General features: G+C 45.0%; 1 protein-coding gene across 2 annotated transcripts in view; it reads right to left on the reverse strand.

The window, feature by feature from the left end:
• The window catches only part of C5H19orf12 (chromosome 5 C19orf12 homolog), a 33,828-nt gene that overhangs the window by 7,213 nt on the left and 9,810 nt on the right, over positions 1 to 16,805 (reverse strand). For both annotated transcript variants that reach the window (XM_030204394.1, XM_030204395.1), the window contains exon 2: positions 5,658 to 5,827. In XM_030204394.1, coding sequence (XP_030060254.1) covers positions 5,658 to 5,817 — 160 coding nt within the window. In that variant the 5' untranslated portion in view covers positions 5,818 to 5,827. The remainder of the gene's footprint in view (positions 1 to 5,657; positions 5,828 to 16,805) is intronic.

A 16,805-nucleotide genomic window follows, 5' to 3' on the forward strand; every position in this document is an offset into this window, starting at 1 on the left:
TGCCTTCACTGCCGCTATAACAGAGCAGAGAATCTCCATGCGAAAGTGCCAAACTTTCAAGGCCCGATTGACCCCTTTGAGGTCGAGGATAGGCCTTACAGAACCTCCTTTTCTTTGGTACCACAAAGTAAATGGAGTAACGTCCCTTGCCAAGCTGATTTTCTGGCAGAGGAACGACCGCACCCAGGCGGATCAGATTGTCCAAGGTCTGCTGCACTGCCACAGCGTTGACCGGAGACTTGCAGGGAGAGAGTACAAACCCGTCTCTTAAGGGTCGGCAGAACTCTAGCTTGTAGCCATCTCTGATGACTTCCAGCACCCAAGCGTCTGAAGTTACCCTGGTCCACTCGCCCAGAAACGAGGACAGGCGTCCTCCAATCTGCAATGGGCCATGGACCAGGACCCCGTCATTGGGTACGAGACCCTGGGGGAGGACCGGAGGGCGCACCTCCGGGACGGCGGTCTCTGCGAAAGGAATGCTGCTTGGGGGAGAAGTTCCTCTTGAAGGAAGAGGGGGCAGAGGAGCCCGACTTGCCCGGGCGGTACCGACGGGCTTCCTGAAACCATCCTCTGGAGTTACCGGGGCGAGCACTGGCCCGAGCCCTGACCTCTGGTAACCTCTTGCCCTTAGACGTGCCGAGATCGGTCACAATTTTGTCCAGCTCGACCCCAAAGAGCAGCTTGCCTTTAAAAGGCAACTTAGCCAGGCGGGACTTAGAGGCGTGGTCAGCAGACCAATGCTTCAGCCAAAGCCACCGCCGCGCAGAGACTGTCTGAGCCATACCTTTAGCTGAGGCTCTCAAGACATCATACAGTAAGTCTGCCAAATAAGCCAAGCCCGATTCCAGGGCCGGCCAATCAGCCCTCAAGGAAGGATCCGAGGGGGAAGCCCGCTGCACAATCGTCAGGCACGCCCTGGCCACATAGGAGCCGCAAACTGAGGCCTGCAAACTTAAGGCAGCCGCCTCGAAGGACAACCTTAAGGCCGCCTCCAATCTTCTGTCTTGGGCGTCCTTTAGGGCCATGCCACCTTCCACTGGCAACGCCGTTTTCTTAGTCACCGCAGTGATTAAAGAATCCACGGTAGGCCAAAGAAAGGCCTCACGTTCACTTTTAGGCAAAGGATAGAGGTGGGACATAGCCCTAGCCACTTTGAGGCTCGCTTCCGGGACATCCCATTGAGCCGAAATTAAGGTGCGCATGGCATCATGCACGTGGAAGGTTCTAGGCGGGCGCTTCGTCCCCAGCATAATGGCGGAGCCAACAGGGGCTGAGGGAGAGACGTCCTCTGGAGAGGAAATCTTCAAAATGCTCATGGCCTGCACTAACAGGTTGGGCAAATCCTCTGAGCGAAAGATCCGCGCTGCAGAGGTGTCATCCGCTCCATCCGAGCGGGAATCCGTCTCCTCCAAGGAATCCCCAAAGGACCGTTGGGAGAACTCAGATACGCTGCCCTCATCTACATCAGAGGAGACAGAGTCCTCTAAGGCCTGGGAATCCACCCGAGGGCGTTTACTTCCGAGGGCCTCAACCCCTTTATCAGCCAAGGGAGCAGGGGCAGCGTTTTGCATAAGGAAGGCCTGATGCAGCAGCAAAATAAACTCGGGGGAGAAACCCTCCAGACTGTGCACTTCAGCAGCCTGGGCCACAGCCCTAGACGCACCCTCAACCGGCGCTCGCAAGAGCAGGGGAGAAACATGCTGCGCATCCAAGATGGCGTCCGGCGCGACACTCCGCGAAGGAGCCACGCGGGAAGAACGGCGCTTAACTTTAGCCGCTTTTTTGCCGTCGCCCAAATCAAGGGCGGCTATGGCATTAACGTCTCCCAGCTCAAGGGCGGCCCAAGAAGAAGCCGTCCGAGCAGAGTGGCCGGCCAAGATGGCGGAGGCGAGCAGCGGGGGATGGGCGTTTATGGCGGGAAAAACCGCCACACCGGAGGAAGAACCGGGACACTGACCGGCCTCCAAACTGACACCCAACAAGGGCGAATCAGACTTTAAGACCCCCGCATCCCCGCTAGAAGCGCACATGCGGTCCGGGGAGCAATTCTTCGTGCCCTCGCCCTCCGACGCCATAGGCCACGTGGAGATCGATCGGGGAACCCCCTGCCCGCTATAAAAAGGTAAAAATTACCTGCTTCTCGCTCCGAGCTGTAACGAACTGGTGTCCCAGTGAGTAGCTGCAATAAACGTTTAAATAAACGCCCTTAAGGACGTCCACAATTTTTTTTTTTTTAAACGGTGCCAGCGGGAGGGGGAAGAAAAGGAGGGACCTGGCGCCACCAGGTTTGCACTTGCTCAAGAAGAGCCCTCAACCCCAGGTACTCAACAAAACCTAAAAATTAGGCTTGGAGACCTAGCCAGAGCTGCTGCTGTGTGTGACCACCACCTGCTGAGATAGAGAACATACTGAGGAGTTTCTGGCAGCACATGACCACATATAGGGAGGCAAAAGGATTGCTCTCTATCTCCACCTGCTGGTAGATGGACACAACCCACCAGTCTATGGATTGATCAGCATGATGATATGGAATTGGCTATTAATTGGGGTTAACAGCCAATTATTGGTCAGTGTTCTCAATGGAGAAGGATAGTCAGTGGGGTTCCCCAGGGGTCTGTGCTGGGTCCGCTGCTTTTTAACATATTTATAAATGACCTAGAGATGGGGGTAACTAGTGAGGTAATTAAATTTGCTGACGACACAAAGTTATTCAAAGTCGTTAAATCGCGAGAGGATTGTGAAAAATTACAAGAGGACCTTACGAGATTGGGCGTCTAAATGGCAGATGACGTTTAATGTGAGCAAGTGCAAAGTGATGCATGTGGGAAAGAGGAACTCGAATTATAGCTACATCATGCAAGGTTCCACATTAGGAGTCACCGACCGAGAAAGAGATCTAGGTGTCGTCATTGATGATACGTTGAAACCTTCAGCTCAGTGTGCGGTGGCTAAGAAAGCAAACAGAATTTTAGGTATTATTAGGTTATCAATAGAAATCAAACAAAATAAAACATGGAAAAGAAAATAAGATGATACCTTTTTTATTGGACATAAGCCACAAGATACCACCGTATCTGCTCTGACCCAGGGGACAGAGACAGACACCTTAAAACCCTGACTGAATCCTTCAAACAGAAGGGCTACAACCCCAAAATAATCTCCAAGAATATTGCCTCCTCCCTCAAAACACCCAGGGAGAATCTGCTACAGTACAAAAAGAAAAAATCCACAGACAGAATCCCGCTTGTAGTGACATACAATCCAGAGGTGGAAAAACTGAGGAAAATCATAAGAGATCTACAACCTATACTCCAGGAGGATGAATTACTGAAAGAGATATTCCCATCCCCACCAGTACTGGCCTTCCGACAGCCACCCAATTTAAAACACAAGCTAATCAGAAGTAAACTTCCTTCACAGACTGAAAAGGAACAGAAGGGCACACTTCCCTGTAATTTATCCAGTTGCAAACTATGCCAAAATATTTCACAGGACCCCAAAGTCATCCACAAAGGAAAGATATTCAACATAAAGGGATCTTTCACTTGCTCATCTTCCAATGTGGTATATATCATTCAGTGTAAAAAATGTAACGAAGGATGCTATATTGGAGAAACAGGCCAGATGCTTAAGACAAGATTCAATTTACATAGACATCATATGAACAATACTGGTGCCAGCAGGGTTCCCACGCCTGTTGGTCAACATTTTACAGGACCAGGACACTGTACCAGTGATTTCACAGTAAGAATCCTCAAAGGTAACTTTAGAACCATACAAGAACGTAAGACCTTTGAAGTCAGAATGATTGAATATTTTAACACCCAACAGAAAGGACTTAACAAGGATCTGGGGTTCCTATCCCATTATAAACCATAAAGCTGTATGTCTCTGTTGATCACCCTCCCCTCACCTATCCACACCCACCCTGTTAGAATATCAATGATATGCTTTGATGTCCCCATGCATACTTCCTACCCACCCCCCTCCTCCCACCCTGTCAGACTGTCATAGTAACGCTTGAATGTTTTCACTTATATACACTGTCAGCTAGCACATTTGCTTATTTCCGATCTGAGGAAGAAGGGCAACCTTCGAAAGCTAATCAAGAAATGTATTAAGTTATGTCCAATAAAAAAGGTATCATCTTATTTTCTTTTCCATGTTTTATTTTGTTTGATTTCTATTGATAACCTTAAGAGTGGACTAACACGGCTACCACACTCCTCTACTTAAGGTATTATTAGGAAAGGAATGGAAAACAAAAATGAGGACGTTATAATGCCTTTGTATTCCTCCATGGTGCAACTGCACCTCAAATATTGTGTTCAATTCTGGTCGCCGCATCTCAAAAAAGATAAAATGGAATTAGAAAAGGTGCAGAGAAGGGCAACGAAAACTATGGGACGACTACTATGGGACGGGACGACTTCCCTATGAGGAAAGGCTAAAGCAACTGGGGCTCTTCAGCTTGGAGAAAAGACGGCTGAGGGGAGATATGATAGGTCTATAAAATAATGAGTGGAATGGAACGGGTAGACGTGAAGCATTTGTTTATGCTTTCCAAAAATACTAGGACTAGGGGGCATGTGATGAAGCTACAAAGTAGTAAATTTAAAACGAATCGGAGAAAATATTTCTTCACTCAACATGTAATTCAACTCTGGAATTGGCTGCCAGAAAATGTGGTAAAGGCAGTTAACTTAGCAGAGTTTAAAAAAGGTTTGGACGGCTTCCTAAAGGAAAAGTCCATAGACTATTATTAAATTGGACTTGGGGAAAATCCACTATTTCTGGGATAAGCAGCATAAAATGTTTTGTACTTTTTTGGGGATCTTGCCAGGAATTTGTGACCTGGATTGGCCACTGTTGGAAACAGGATGCTGGGCTTGATGGACCTTTGGTCTGTCCCAGTATGGCAATACTTATATTGGCTTACTGTTAATTGACATTAATTGGCACCAATTAGCAGTTGTGCACCCAATTGCCCTTAGTCACTATTCTAGAAGTTGACCGGACAAATTCTATTGTGCTGAACTTCTAGAGGGGTGTGGATGTGGAAGGGGCATGGGCAGGTCATGGTGTGCCTAGACATTAAGTGCACAGTTTATAGAATACTAAGAGTTAGATGCGAGCACTTATACCAGCCTTTGACATGGAACAAGTGTTTGCGCCTAAAATTAGATGTGAAGCTGTAGATTTACACTAGTATTCTATAACAGCATTTCCACTATAGAATTCACACTTAGCACCCATCATCTCAGCACCTGAATGTTGACACTTTCTTGAGTCTACGCCATAAAGAGTATTCAAGCAGTTTTTCTGCACGACAAGAAAGTGAAGGAAAAATGTTTTCTTCTGTATGATCTCTCATCCTTACAAAAGTATATAACATTTTTTTTAATGCTTTCTCACCCTTCAAGGTAAAAGAATTTTTCTCAATTTTATGCTGGAAGCAAGTGTGTGTAAAATAGAAGTGAACAGCTCAAGTTTTTATATTTAAGCACACAGAGCAATAAATTTAAATGAAGAGTAGCCCTAGATTCCCATAACCACATAGGATTTCAAGGTTTTGATACACATATGACATGGCAAAGGAAGTTCAAGAATTGTTTCACACTATGAATAAAAATGTTCCTAAATAGGAATGCACTTACCAATTGCTATCCCTGGAGGTCCACCCATCAGACCTCCCAGAAATGCAGAAGCTCCAGCAATAAGAGCTCCTTTGCCTGAATGCTTGATTGCCACTTTCATCTTCTGCTGATCGGAAATATGACACAATAGTGCCATGACATCATTTATTCGCACAGGCATCTTGGTGTTCCTTTAAAAATACAAGTTAGAGATTGAGTATAATAGTTTGGATATAAAAAAGGCTTCCCCAGGCCAACAAGTTGACTATAGATCTAATTCTCCAAATATCTGAAAGTTGAAACAATAACAACAAAGATATAACAAGATTGTATCAGTTACAGTATCATTAAAAACATAAAATATTTCAAAAAGTCTAAGCTAAATTTAATGTTAAGCAGTGATAGAAATGGGTAGAGACTTTTTCTGGTAATGAATACCCTGCCTGAACTGAAGGTTACACAGCTTTTAAACATTCATATATTCATAAAAGGGTAAAGGCACTGTCCAGTAGAAGTAAATCAAAACTGCTTTAATTCAGTTTTGGCCAAAACTCATCACCTGGTTTCAGCCAAAACCCAACTGAAAACACGAATTTGGTTGTATGAATATAAACCAGGGAGGTTCGTTAGGGATTATGAGAGCCTGCAGTCTGAATCCATCTGCTAAACCCACAGTATCAAAGCCAGAAAACAATAATTTAAATAATGAAAGATTGATTTTTACCTCCAAGCAAAATAATCTTAAATGTAAACCACTTTAGTTGTACCACAGAAAGGCCGTATATCAAATCTATGACCCTCTACATGGACTGCAGCTAATGAAAACTAAAACTAAGAGCCATGGTGTTTTTACAGTGGCTGACTGTGTCACACTCGGAGTGACAACTGATGTCATAACTCCACAAAGAAGTTAATTCCTAAGGAGAGAATCATCCCAAATTTACAGACCTAAATTCCTGGTAAAATTTTGTATCAAAGATATTTACTGTATTTGGAGCACTCTATTTACCATATAAGCTATTATGCAAGATCATAACTGCATTACTTGCAATCACAGCCCAAAATAAAGAGTAACCCCCTCTCTCCCCCCCCTCCCCCCCACGACTACCTTACGATGCCCCAGTAATGGCAGTCATTTTGAGGACACAGCTGGAATGGGCAGGAGTAAATGTGGATCAATCCTGCCCCAACAACATCCCTAGACCACTGGGGATTGTCAGCTAGGTCAGGGCGGCCTGGAAGACAAACTGGACAAAGCACAAAACACATGGTCATTTTCAGCCAAAACCAACAACAGTCAAAATTTAAAATAATCTTTTGGCCAAAATTGGGCAGAAAACAGACTCTGAGCCGATTTTGGCACGAAGAAGGGCAACCTTCGAAAGCTAATCAAGAAATGTATTAAGTTATGTCCAATAAAAAAGGTATCATCGCATTTTCTTTTCCATGTTTTATTTTGTTTGATTTCTATTGATAACCTTTAAGAGTGGACTAACACGGCTACCACACCTCTCTGGCACCATAACCGAAACTGAACCTAATTTGGTCGGCCTCTACTGTCTAGTGAAGATTATGGACATATTGTGCATGTAGCAGATCCTCCGCAATGTGGCTATAGTACATTTTATATGGAACACTCTGGAGCTGTTGCTCCTGAATGGCACCCTAGCAATGTGATATAATGGCAGATGGCCCTCCCTGTTATTCACAGGACAAGGAGTCACCTCCACAAATTTTGAGGGAACTAAGGTTTGGCAGCAAGCCAGTGTCTTGGGTCTTACTCGCTGGACTCCTTGTAAATGGAAGGAGAGGCTGACTTAGTCAATGGCTGGGGCACAACAAAGCTTGGTGCTGTATCCTCTGTGACCTGCCCAGCCACTAGCTATGTATGGTAGCAACTTCTGCTCCGGCTAGGCTTGTATAACCAGCATACCACAACGTGGAAAAAGAGGCTCAAGGCCAAAGGAGTGTATGTGAAGAACTGGAAAGAGTCCCACAACAGAAGAACCGGTGTATCGAGAAAATAATTGTACCAATATTTGTTGGGGAAGAATAGCACATGAGGAGGAGAGGGAATGAATGAAAGGGGGGAAAACATGGGGCAGGGGTAGATTAAGTGTAAGGGAGTGAAAAAGAGGGAAGAGACCACACATAGTTCTACCGTCCACTCCCCATAGATACAAAGCATACCCACACTTTGTCACTCACAGAGCTCATCACCCTCCCCCACTCCATCCACTCATACTCAAGGCTATAGGAAGGGACCCATCAACCAGGTGGATTCCTAACTGTCAGAGTGTTATTCCATATAGAATTTTTAACCTTTCACTCCTGGGGAGGAAAGAGTTTCCCTTTAACTATTTGAAGGGAAGCTGACATCTCTCTTTTTGTAATTTGCTTCAATTTAGGCCCTGATCTCAGTTTCCCTCTGTCCAACAGACTCTTTATTCTGTCGATGGCCGACCTGCCGTGTCCTTCTTTGCCCCAGTTAAAACAGGTACCTTATAAATTTCTTTTGTGCAGTATGTCCAAGGCTACCCTCACCCCCTTAATGAGAGATCAGCAACAAATAAAAGAGAAAGGCAAAAGAATGCAACAGTACAGAAAATACTGTTACATCATATGTACAGAAGGTGCCAAGATAAAAGCTAAATTTAAAGTTTAGGCATTTTGACAAAACCTTTTATGAAAAGTAATGATGGCTGATTCGAGCATTCAGAACAATGAGATTGGTGGAACAATGCATTTCTAGAGGAAATAATGCCTGTTTTTCAACCAGTTAAGATGATCTTTTGTCCAGCCTATAACATTCAATCTAATTATGTCATTATTTTTGACCTTCATGAAAGCTATGTTTCATTTTCTTCATACACCCTACCCACAGTTCAACATTACAGAACCCTTCCTCCCCAATCTTCACCATGTCAACCCCGCATGGAGCCCTGAGAATCTGGCAATGTGCTGCTACGACAACTCCAGGGTCTCAAGGTATTTTGATTGAATTCTATCTCAAAGAGCATTCTGGATAAAATGTAAAATACCCATAACTGAGGAAAAAAAACAGAAAACTGAACTGGTCAAGTTTTGCAGGTCTAAAATCATTATAAGATATATTACCTGACAGTTTGAGGTGAGGTGGGGTGGGAGTGCTGCATTTTCAGCACTATGAATTAAAGGCCTCTTTAACTGACAGACATGTAGTAAGGAAAAATTATGTTCTTACCTGATAATTTTCTTTCCTTTAATCATACCAGACCAGTCCAGATTAATGGGTTGTGTCCATCTACCAGCGGAAGGAGACAGAGAAAATAGTTCAATCTCATTTCATGTCCTCTAGTTCTACCGCCTTCCGTAGATGGGAAGGCGGTAGAACTAGAGGACATGAAATGAGATTGAAGGGGGACAGACTCAAGAAAAATGTCAGCAAGTATTTTTTCACGGAGAGAGTGGTGGATACTTGGAATGCCGTCCCGCGGGAGATGGTAGAGATGAAAATGGTAACGGAATTCAAAAATGCATGGGATCCTCACAAGCTTAGAGGAGATTGGGTGGCAGAGCCGGTGGTGGGAAGCGGGGCTAGTGCTGGGCAAACTTCTACGGTCTGTGTCCTAAAAATGGCAGATACAAATCAAAGTCAGGTATACACAAAAAGTAGCACATATGAGTTTATCTTGTTGGGCAGACTGGATGGAACGTGCAGGTCTTTCTCTGCCGTCATCTACTATGTTACTTTGTAAACCGCACCTTAAAGGTATCATGCAGCCTGGAATGTTCAGTATTTCGAATAGCCAAGCAATGGTGCTCTGAAGTCTAGAAGAAAACGCAGTTAAAGCAAACAGGCAACCTCTTGGAGCCAATATGCAGAACCTCAAAGTTCCTGCTTGGCCAAAGGCAACTGCAACCTCCCCTCACAGTAAAGTAAGCGGGAGGGAATGGTTCATACTGAGCTTGCTCAAGCACATAGAGATCTACCCCTGAATCTGGGGAAAGAACTTTGTGATGCCAAGTAACAGGAGTCATACAGAGCTGGCACAACAAGTGGCAGGAGATTGAATAGAGAAGATGAAGTAGGCAGTGCTGTAGGACAGCATATTGAAGCATCGTGGAACAGCCAGGGATATCTAAAGGAAGCAACACTGACAGACTTTAGCCAGGAAGGCCATCTGGACTGGTCTGGTATGATTAAAGGAAAGAAAATCATCAGGTAAGAACATAATTTTTCCTTCCTTGTCATCTATACCAGACCAGTCCAGACTAATGCGATGTAGCAAAGCAGTTTCCCAAAGGGGGGGGGGGGGGAGAGGGGGAGAAAAGAAGAATGCAGAAGGTTGAAAAATCAACAAAGCTATACACACAGCAAAAAAACTGATCAGCAGAAAAGGATTCGAATATCCGAACCACCAGGCTACCAAAATGGAACAGAGTTACTAGAAAAGGAACTGAAGCCGTAGGACGTAAAACAAACGTCCTGAGCAAAAGAAAAATTAAGTACCCCTGTCCCGAGAGCAGTAAAAGAAGCAGAACAAGATACTCATGCCAAAGGACCCCCCTTGGAAGGAAGGCAACAATCGAATCCGAGCAACAAGGAGAAGAACTATCTCTCCTAGACCAGGATCCACTTCTCTGAACCCTGGCAGGAAAAAGACTAACTCCCAAACCTGCCGGTCTGCCTCGAGTCCAAGATGGTCAGATGAAGCGACCCTAACAAGTACTAGGCGTACGCAACCCTGAACAGTGGGCCACACTTCATAGAAGAAAGGAAGCAAGGCCCAGGAACCACCCAGACCCGCACCTAGTGAGAGAATCAAACTCCACAGAACAAGAAGAGACTCCAGAGTACCAACTAACTGGAGCGCTAGTCTCTCCAGGAGAACCATGAAGAAAAGGGCAGCAGCATACCAGGGTACAACCATAGAAAGAGTACTCCTCAACCAGTTCGCTCTGGACTTAGGGATGAAAGAACAGAGCCAAGAGAACAAAAGGAGACAAAAAGAAAGAGTCGAGAGCCACACTGTGGAGAAAAGACCCCCAAGATGCCAAGTAGCCACAAAAGGAGCAGAGACTAATTCAAACTCCAGCAATGGAGAAGCTTCTCACCAGCCACCAAGAGGCTACGGAAAGAAAAGGTGCCACAGGAATGGTAGCTAACAGGAGACAAGACAGCCTTGTCTAGCAGACAAAACTGCGGTATGCCACAGCTGCTGAGAAGTTACTGTATCCAACCAACAGAAAAAAGCTGGGGTTGACCGACAAGGTGAAATAGTGCCCAACAGGCAAAGGTGAAAATATGCTCCACAGTCAGAGACTGAACTGTGCTCAAGGGACAGAAAAGAAGCTGCGCTCATCAGGCAGAGTAGGATCCATGTTCAACGAGAACAAATGGATTTGCACTCAAAGCACATCTGAGGAAGAAGGGCAACCTTCGAAAGCTAATCAAGAAATGTATTGAGTTATGTCCAATAAAAAAGGTATCATCTTATTTTCTTTTCCATGTTTTATTTCACTCAAAGCACACAAACTGAGCCACGCACCACAGGCAGAGAAAGAGTTGCACACCTCTGGCAAAGATAGAAATGCACTGAACAAGCAGAGAAGAAGCTGAGAGTAACAGACACAGGATGAGCAGTGCCCCACTGAAAGAGCTGGATGTTAGAGGTACCTGCAGAACTGAAGCTGTGGTAGCAATGCAACTGTGTATAAAATGCAGACAAGGAGCAGCTTTCCACTTGCAAACAAGGAGCAGCGCTCCACACGCCGACAAGGAGTTATGCTTTTTTGTTTAAATTATTTGTTACATTTGTATCCAAACAAAAAAAAACAGCACCACAGGCCTTTAAAAATGGAACACAGTTCTTTAATGAATGAGCCTTGACAAAAAGACCCGACACGGGCCGTGTTTCGGTGACTAGCACCTGCGTCAGGGGTCACAGTGATGACGTGGAAAACTTGGGGAATAACTCGAATATATTCCTCTACAATATATTATTCCTTACCCCACGTCTCATGTAGTAAAAGCTACAAAGCACCAAGGCACTTTCACTTTCTGTATCCAAAGTGAGCCACAATGTCAACAAGCAAAATGCATATATGGAGTTTCAGAGAACAGCCAGAGAAGGTGCTGCCAGGAGGCCAACAGGAAAGGAGCACAACTTGTGGAAATGCAGACCTGGCGCTGTACTCCCCTGGCCCAGAGGGACTAAAACTACAAGAAGAGAAAGCCCTGTGCCCCAAGAGATACTCTCAGCCCTCAAGCGGTCTCTGAGCCACAATGACCGCCCTTCCTAGGCAACCGATACGGAGCAGCAGTCAACGTAGAGAAAGTACTCCCGCCAAGAGGGAGGTAAGCATCACGGAGCTGGAATCCTCAGACCATAGGCAGCAAAATGCAGCCGTAAGGCAATGAGGAAGAAACAACTCTCGCCAGGCCAGGAACAAAGAGGAAGCTGGCCACTAACACCAAACTGAGGAAAAACCAGCTATGGGAGAGTCAAACTCAAGACCTAGAACACAGCCACTTCCCTACAGAAAAGTAGAGAAAAGCGCAGAGCTAAGAGGCGATAATCCAGATGCACAGCAACAGATCTGCTCAGCAGGAAAGAACTGCACCCCTTACAGAAAAAAGAAGAAGGAGTGCCAAACGTGCCAGGAGAGAGGCACCTGAAACTAGAAAAGGCAAAATCCGCCTTTGCCAGGTTAAAACTCCTGCCTGAAAGCAAGGAAGAGCTGTGGCAAACTAGTCCTAAAAAGGCACATTCCCGTAAAGAGACTCTGAACTGAGTCCAAGCAAAAGACTGGCAAGAATGGCGCTCCCAAGGGTACTCAGAAGAGGGAACTGAGCTAGCAGTTGCACACCAAGGGCAACTCGGACCCCCACCAGAAGGAAAGTACCCTGCAGACAAACCAGAGCAGACAGGAGGGATCCACGGGGACGAGAGAACCAGAACCTCCCTAAGGGAGGGAGGAAAAAACTGCTGCCAAAACAAGAATCAAATAGCAGGGGCGTCTCAAGCAAGATGCCAGAAACAGCAGAGACTGGACAGTCTGAAAAAGAACTGACCAACAGCCCCATAAGGCTGACAGGAATGAAAAAAATAGCGCCGGACTAAAAAGACCGAGCCTGCAGACAAACAGAGCCAGCGAGAGACTTACCCCACTTTGGAAATGGCAGACTAAGACCTCTGAACCGCAAAGGTACAAGTTCCAGCAGTGGGGCCGCTGTCTAGGACCGTGAAGAGGAGAAAAACAACTGATTTTCGTGATCCAGACATGAGCCATGCCCCACAAAAAAAAATCAAAGCAACTGGTACCAGCTCAGAAGGGTACAAGATCAGAATCAGACGCCGGCCAGCGAAATTCAAAGAAACTTCGCAAGCAGCCCCATAGAATACATTGCCAAAGGCGGGAAAATAAATCAGGTAACAGGCAAGAGAAAGAAGTAAAAACAAAGTATTTTCCTCTTCTTTTTTTTTTTTTTTTTTTTTAAACAACCTTCTTCACTAGTGACAGGAATAAAGGCTTGCCTTAGAGGCAGAAATTCAGATATACCTACCACCACAGAAGAGAAGAACCCCACAGGGGAGACAAGTTACTCCATGCCACAATCAACCATCACCCTGCTAGAAAGACAGCCAGGGGAGGGAACCAGGGTCACTGGATATCACCCTAGTTGGTAGATGAGGAACTCAGGACCACTGAGTATCATCTAAAACTAGCCCCAACACAGCTACCAGCACACCCCTGGCTCCACTGTCACCAGAAGAATCTGGGACAGGAGCTACCAGCCAGCAATCCAGAGCAGCTGCACGATCCGTCCACCATCCGCTAGGAGACAGAGAAAATACTGAACATTCCAGGCTGCACGATACCCTTAAGGGGCGGTTTACTTGGAACTATTGTCTCTGTCTCCTTCCGCTGGTAGATGGACACAACCCATTAGTCTGGACTGGTATAGATGACAAGGAATATAATTTAATGCACACCAAATAATGCAAGCCTCGCTATCCTCAATGGGGCCTATTTACAAACTATGCAATAAACTTGTAAACATGCATTAGTAAACAAGGTCTTATGTTTAATAGGTATCAAAAACCTATCAGTATTGATAATCTGTAAAAGTAGATGTTACAGTGCAGTTGCAAGGGAGAGAGTCTTGGGTCACATTTTAGATCTTTACGTTTGCTCCCATATGCTTATATGATAAAGACTGTTGACCATTATTAACTGGTCTCTGAACTGACTCAGTCTTGTTTATATCCTTATAAAGGCGCCACTTTCAGAACCAAAACACCTCATCTTCTTTTCCTGCACCCAAGCATCACCTCTCATTTAGCCAGCTTAATATCATGTAAGATCATCCCAGACCATAAGTACGTAAGTATTGCCACACTGGGACAGACCAAAGGTTCATCAAACCCAGCATCCTGTTTCCAACAGTGGCCAATCCAAGTCACAAATACCTAGCAAGATCCCCAAAAAGTTCAATACATTTTATGCTGCTTATCTCAGAAATAAGCAATTGATTTTCCCCAAGTCATTTTAAAAATGATCTATGGACGTTTCCTTTAGAAAGCCATCTAAACCTTTTTTAAAACCCCACTAAGCTACCGCTTTTACCACATTCTCTGGCAACAAATTCCAGAGTTTAATTACACGTTGAGTGAAGAAATATTTTCTCCGATTCATTTTAAATTTACTGCTTTGTAGCTTCATTGCATGCCCCCTAGTCCTAGTATTTTTGGAAAGAGTAAACAAATGACCCTGTTCTTATTCAGACTTTCCAGTGTTACACACACACAAAAATTGGCTACTCATCCGAAGTGCAGAGGAGACCTTGGCTCCATACAGGTGCTCTACTAATGTGTCCCTATGTAAAAGGGTTTTCCACATCTGTTCTAAACAAAAGCAGCTGTTTTTGGTTGAGTTTATTTTGCCAGTAGTGCCCAGCTGACCTTACAGACTAGATATAAAGGCTCCATTTTCCACAGACCTTCCTCATACACAATAGTAATAAATCTAAGCTGAATCAAGTCCAAAGACTGGAAACGTATTCAGTAAATAGCAGACACTGATGACGTGTGTGTTACAACAAGCCAGAAATTCTGTTTGCATTTCTTAGTACTAGGGAAGAGGCCAGAAATGACAATGTAGCACTTGAGGCATTACTGTAGGTTTGGGGTCAATGCTTGAAGTGTAGCTTGTGTCTGAACAGAACTGCATCTTGCTGCTGAGGGAGAATTGATAGCCCCATAACGTAGCTGTACAATACATGCGATCCCTCATCAGAGTGGAATCTGTGCGAAAGATTGTGCAGTTCGAAGACTGGCTCAAGTTTACAAAAGCTTCACCAATTTCAGCTCAGTTCAGGATAGCAAAGTATCACAATTCTGTAAAGGTTGTCAAATGATGCAATTACCCTCCAAATGACAAAAGAGGTTGCTTAGGTTTGGCGAGTGAGTGCCCATTTTTATCCTCTCTTTTAAAGATACAGGCACTTATGTGTCTTTATAAAAGACTAGGGGTAAAGTGTGCCTAGAATGACGCCGTGGATCATTTATGCCAACTCGAGAGTAGATGTAAAATGTCAGCTTATAAAGTACACATGTATTTTATAAAGTTTGCATGCAAATCAAGAATCTACCCCCCCCCCCCCCCCCCACAACCAAACTGTACCTAGAGCTCACACAAATGCACATCCCATAAAAGTACACATTGCACTTTTACGCAAATAACCCTGGAATCATTTTATAAAAGCCATCTTACATATGGAAATAAAATGTTCCCACAAGTTGACAATATTACAGATTTATCTCCCTTAAACATACTTCAGACTGTCTTTAAATCAGTAACCCTGAGTGAACAGAAAGAGACTGCAAAGCCAAAACCTGAATATCAATTGAGTTTATTGCATAAGCAGTTCTCTCTGTCGTAAATGTTAGTACCATCAGATGTACCATACAATACCTCTATCACGTTTGCAGATGGGCCCCCCCCCCCCCCCCGGCACCAGTGGATGCATGAACTCCATGATCCACAAAATCAGGCATCAGCTCACGAGCCCCACTCCTGGGTGACTAGCTAAGCTAGTTTGAAGTCACTTTGTTTCACAGAGCAAGGTAAACAAGTGCTTGTGCCATACATTTAGTGGTATAGGTCAGGTCTCAACAAATTCCAGCACCAGCTCACCAAGGCAACTAGGGACTCTATGGTCCTTTTGCATCATGCCACAGCCTCTGTTGCTTGGAAAAGAGATGGATGAGATGGAGATATGGTTGAGGTCTACAAAATCCTGAGTGATGTTTTACAAGTAGAAGTAAATCAATATTTTACTCGTTCCAAAAGTACAAAGACTAGGGGACACTTGAGAAATTACATGGAAATACTTTTAAAACAAATAGGAGGAAATATTTTTTCACTCAATGAATAGTTTAAAAAGGTTTGGACAAACTCCTGGAGGTAAAGTCCATAGTCTGCTATTGAGACCGAAATGGGGAAGCAACTGCTTGCCCCAGGATTGGTAGCATGGAATGTTGATGCTAATTGGGTTTTGGCTTGGCCACTGTTTGGAAATCAGGATACTGGGCTAGATGGATCATTGGTCTGACCCAGTATAGCTACTCTTATGTTAAGCAAATAAAGCATGAACTTCTTTCCCCTGCACTACGTGACTTTGGGCGAGTCTGAGCCCCACCATAGAGGAACTCTCATGCTCGTCTCATGAGACTTGAAAATCTGATACCCATGCAAACACACAGTGCAGAACGTGACTAAGACTCCCAAGGATCCACACAGTGCAGGAAGAAAAAAAAGCTCCTGCTTCAGGTGCTACAGACAGCAGGGTGAGTAGTTTTGATGACTGGTTGAGGGATGGAGGGAGGCTTACTAGCTTAAGGGGACCAGGTGAGTTGACTTGCTCACTGGGGTACAGGCTGCAAGGGGCTGTCTGGCTTTCAGTAGAGATGGGGCAGGAGGTTGACTGTCTTACAGGGATAGAGGCTGGAGTGGGGATAGGGGTCAGGTAGGTGGGTGGGCTAGCCAGCTTGTTGGGGCAAACACTGTGGGGGGGGGGGGGGGGCAGGGCAACTGTCTTGTTGGAAGGCATAGGCTATTTGAGGTAGGAGAGTAGGGGCTGAAGTGGTGGTCTATTGAAGAGAGGAGGAAGATAGTGGGATT

The sequence above is a fragment of the Microcaecilia unicolor genome, chromosome 5, assembly GCF_901765095.1.
Source record: "Microcaecilia unicolor chromosome 5, aMicUni1.1, whole genome shotgun sequence".
Classification (NCBI taxonomy): domain Eukaryota; kingdom Metazoa; phylum Chordata; class Amphibia; order Gymnophiona; family Siphonopidae; genus Microcaecilia; species Microcaecilia unicolor.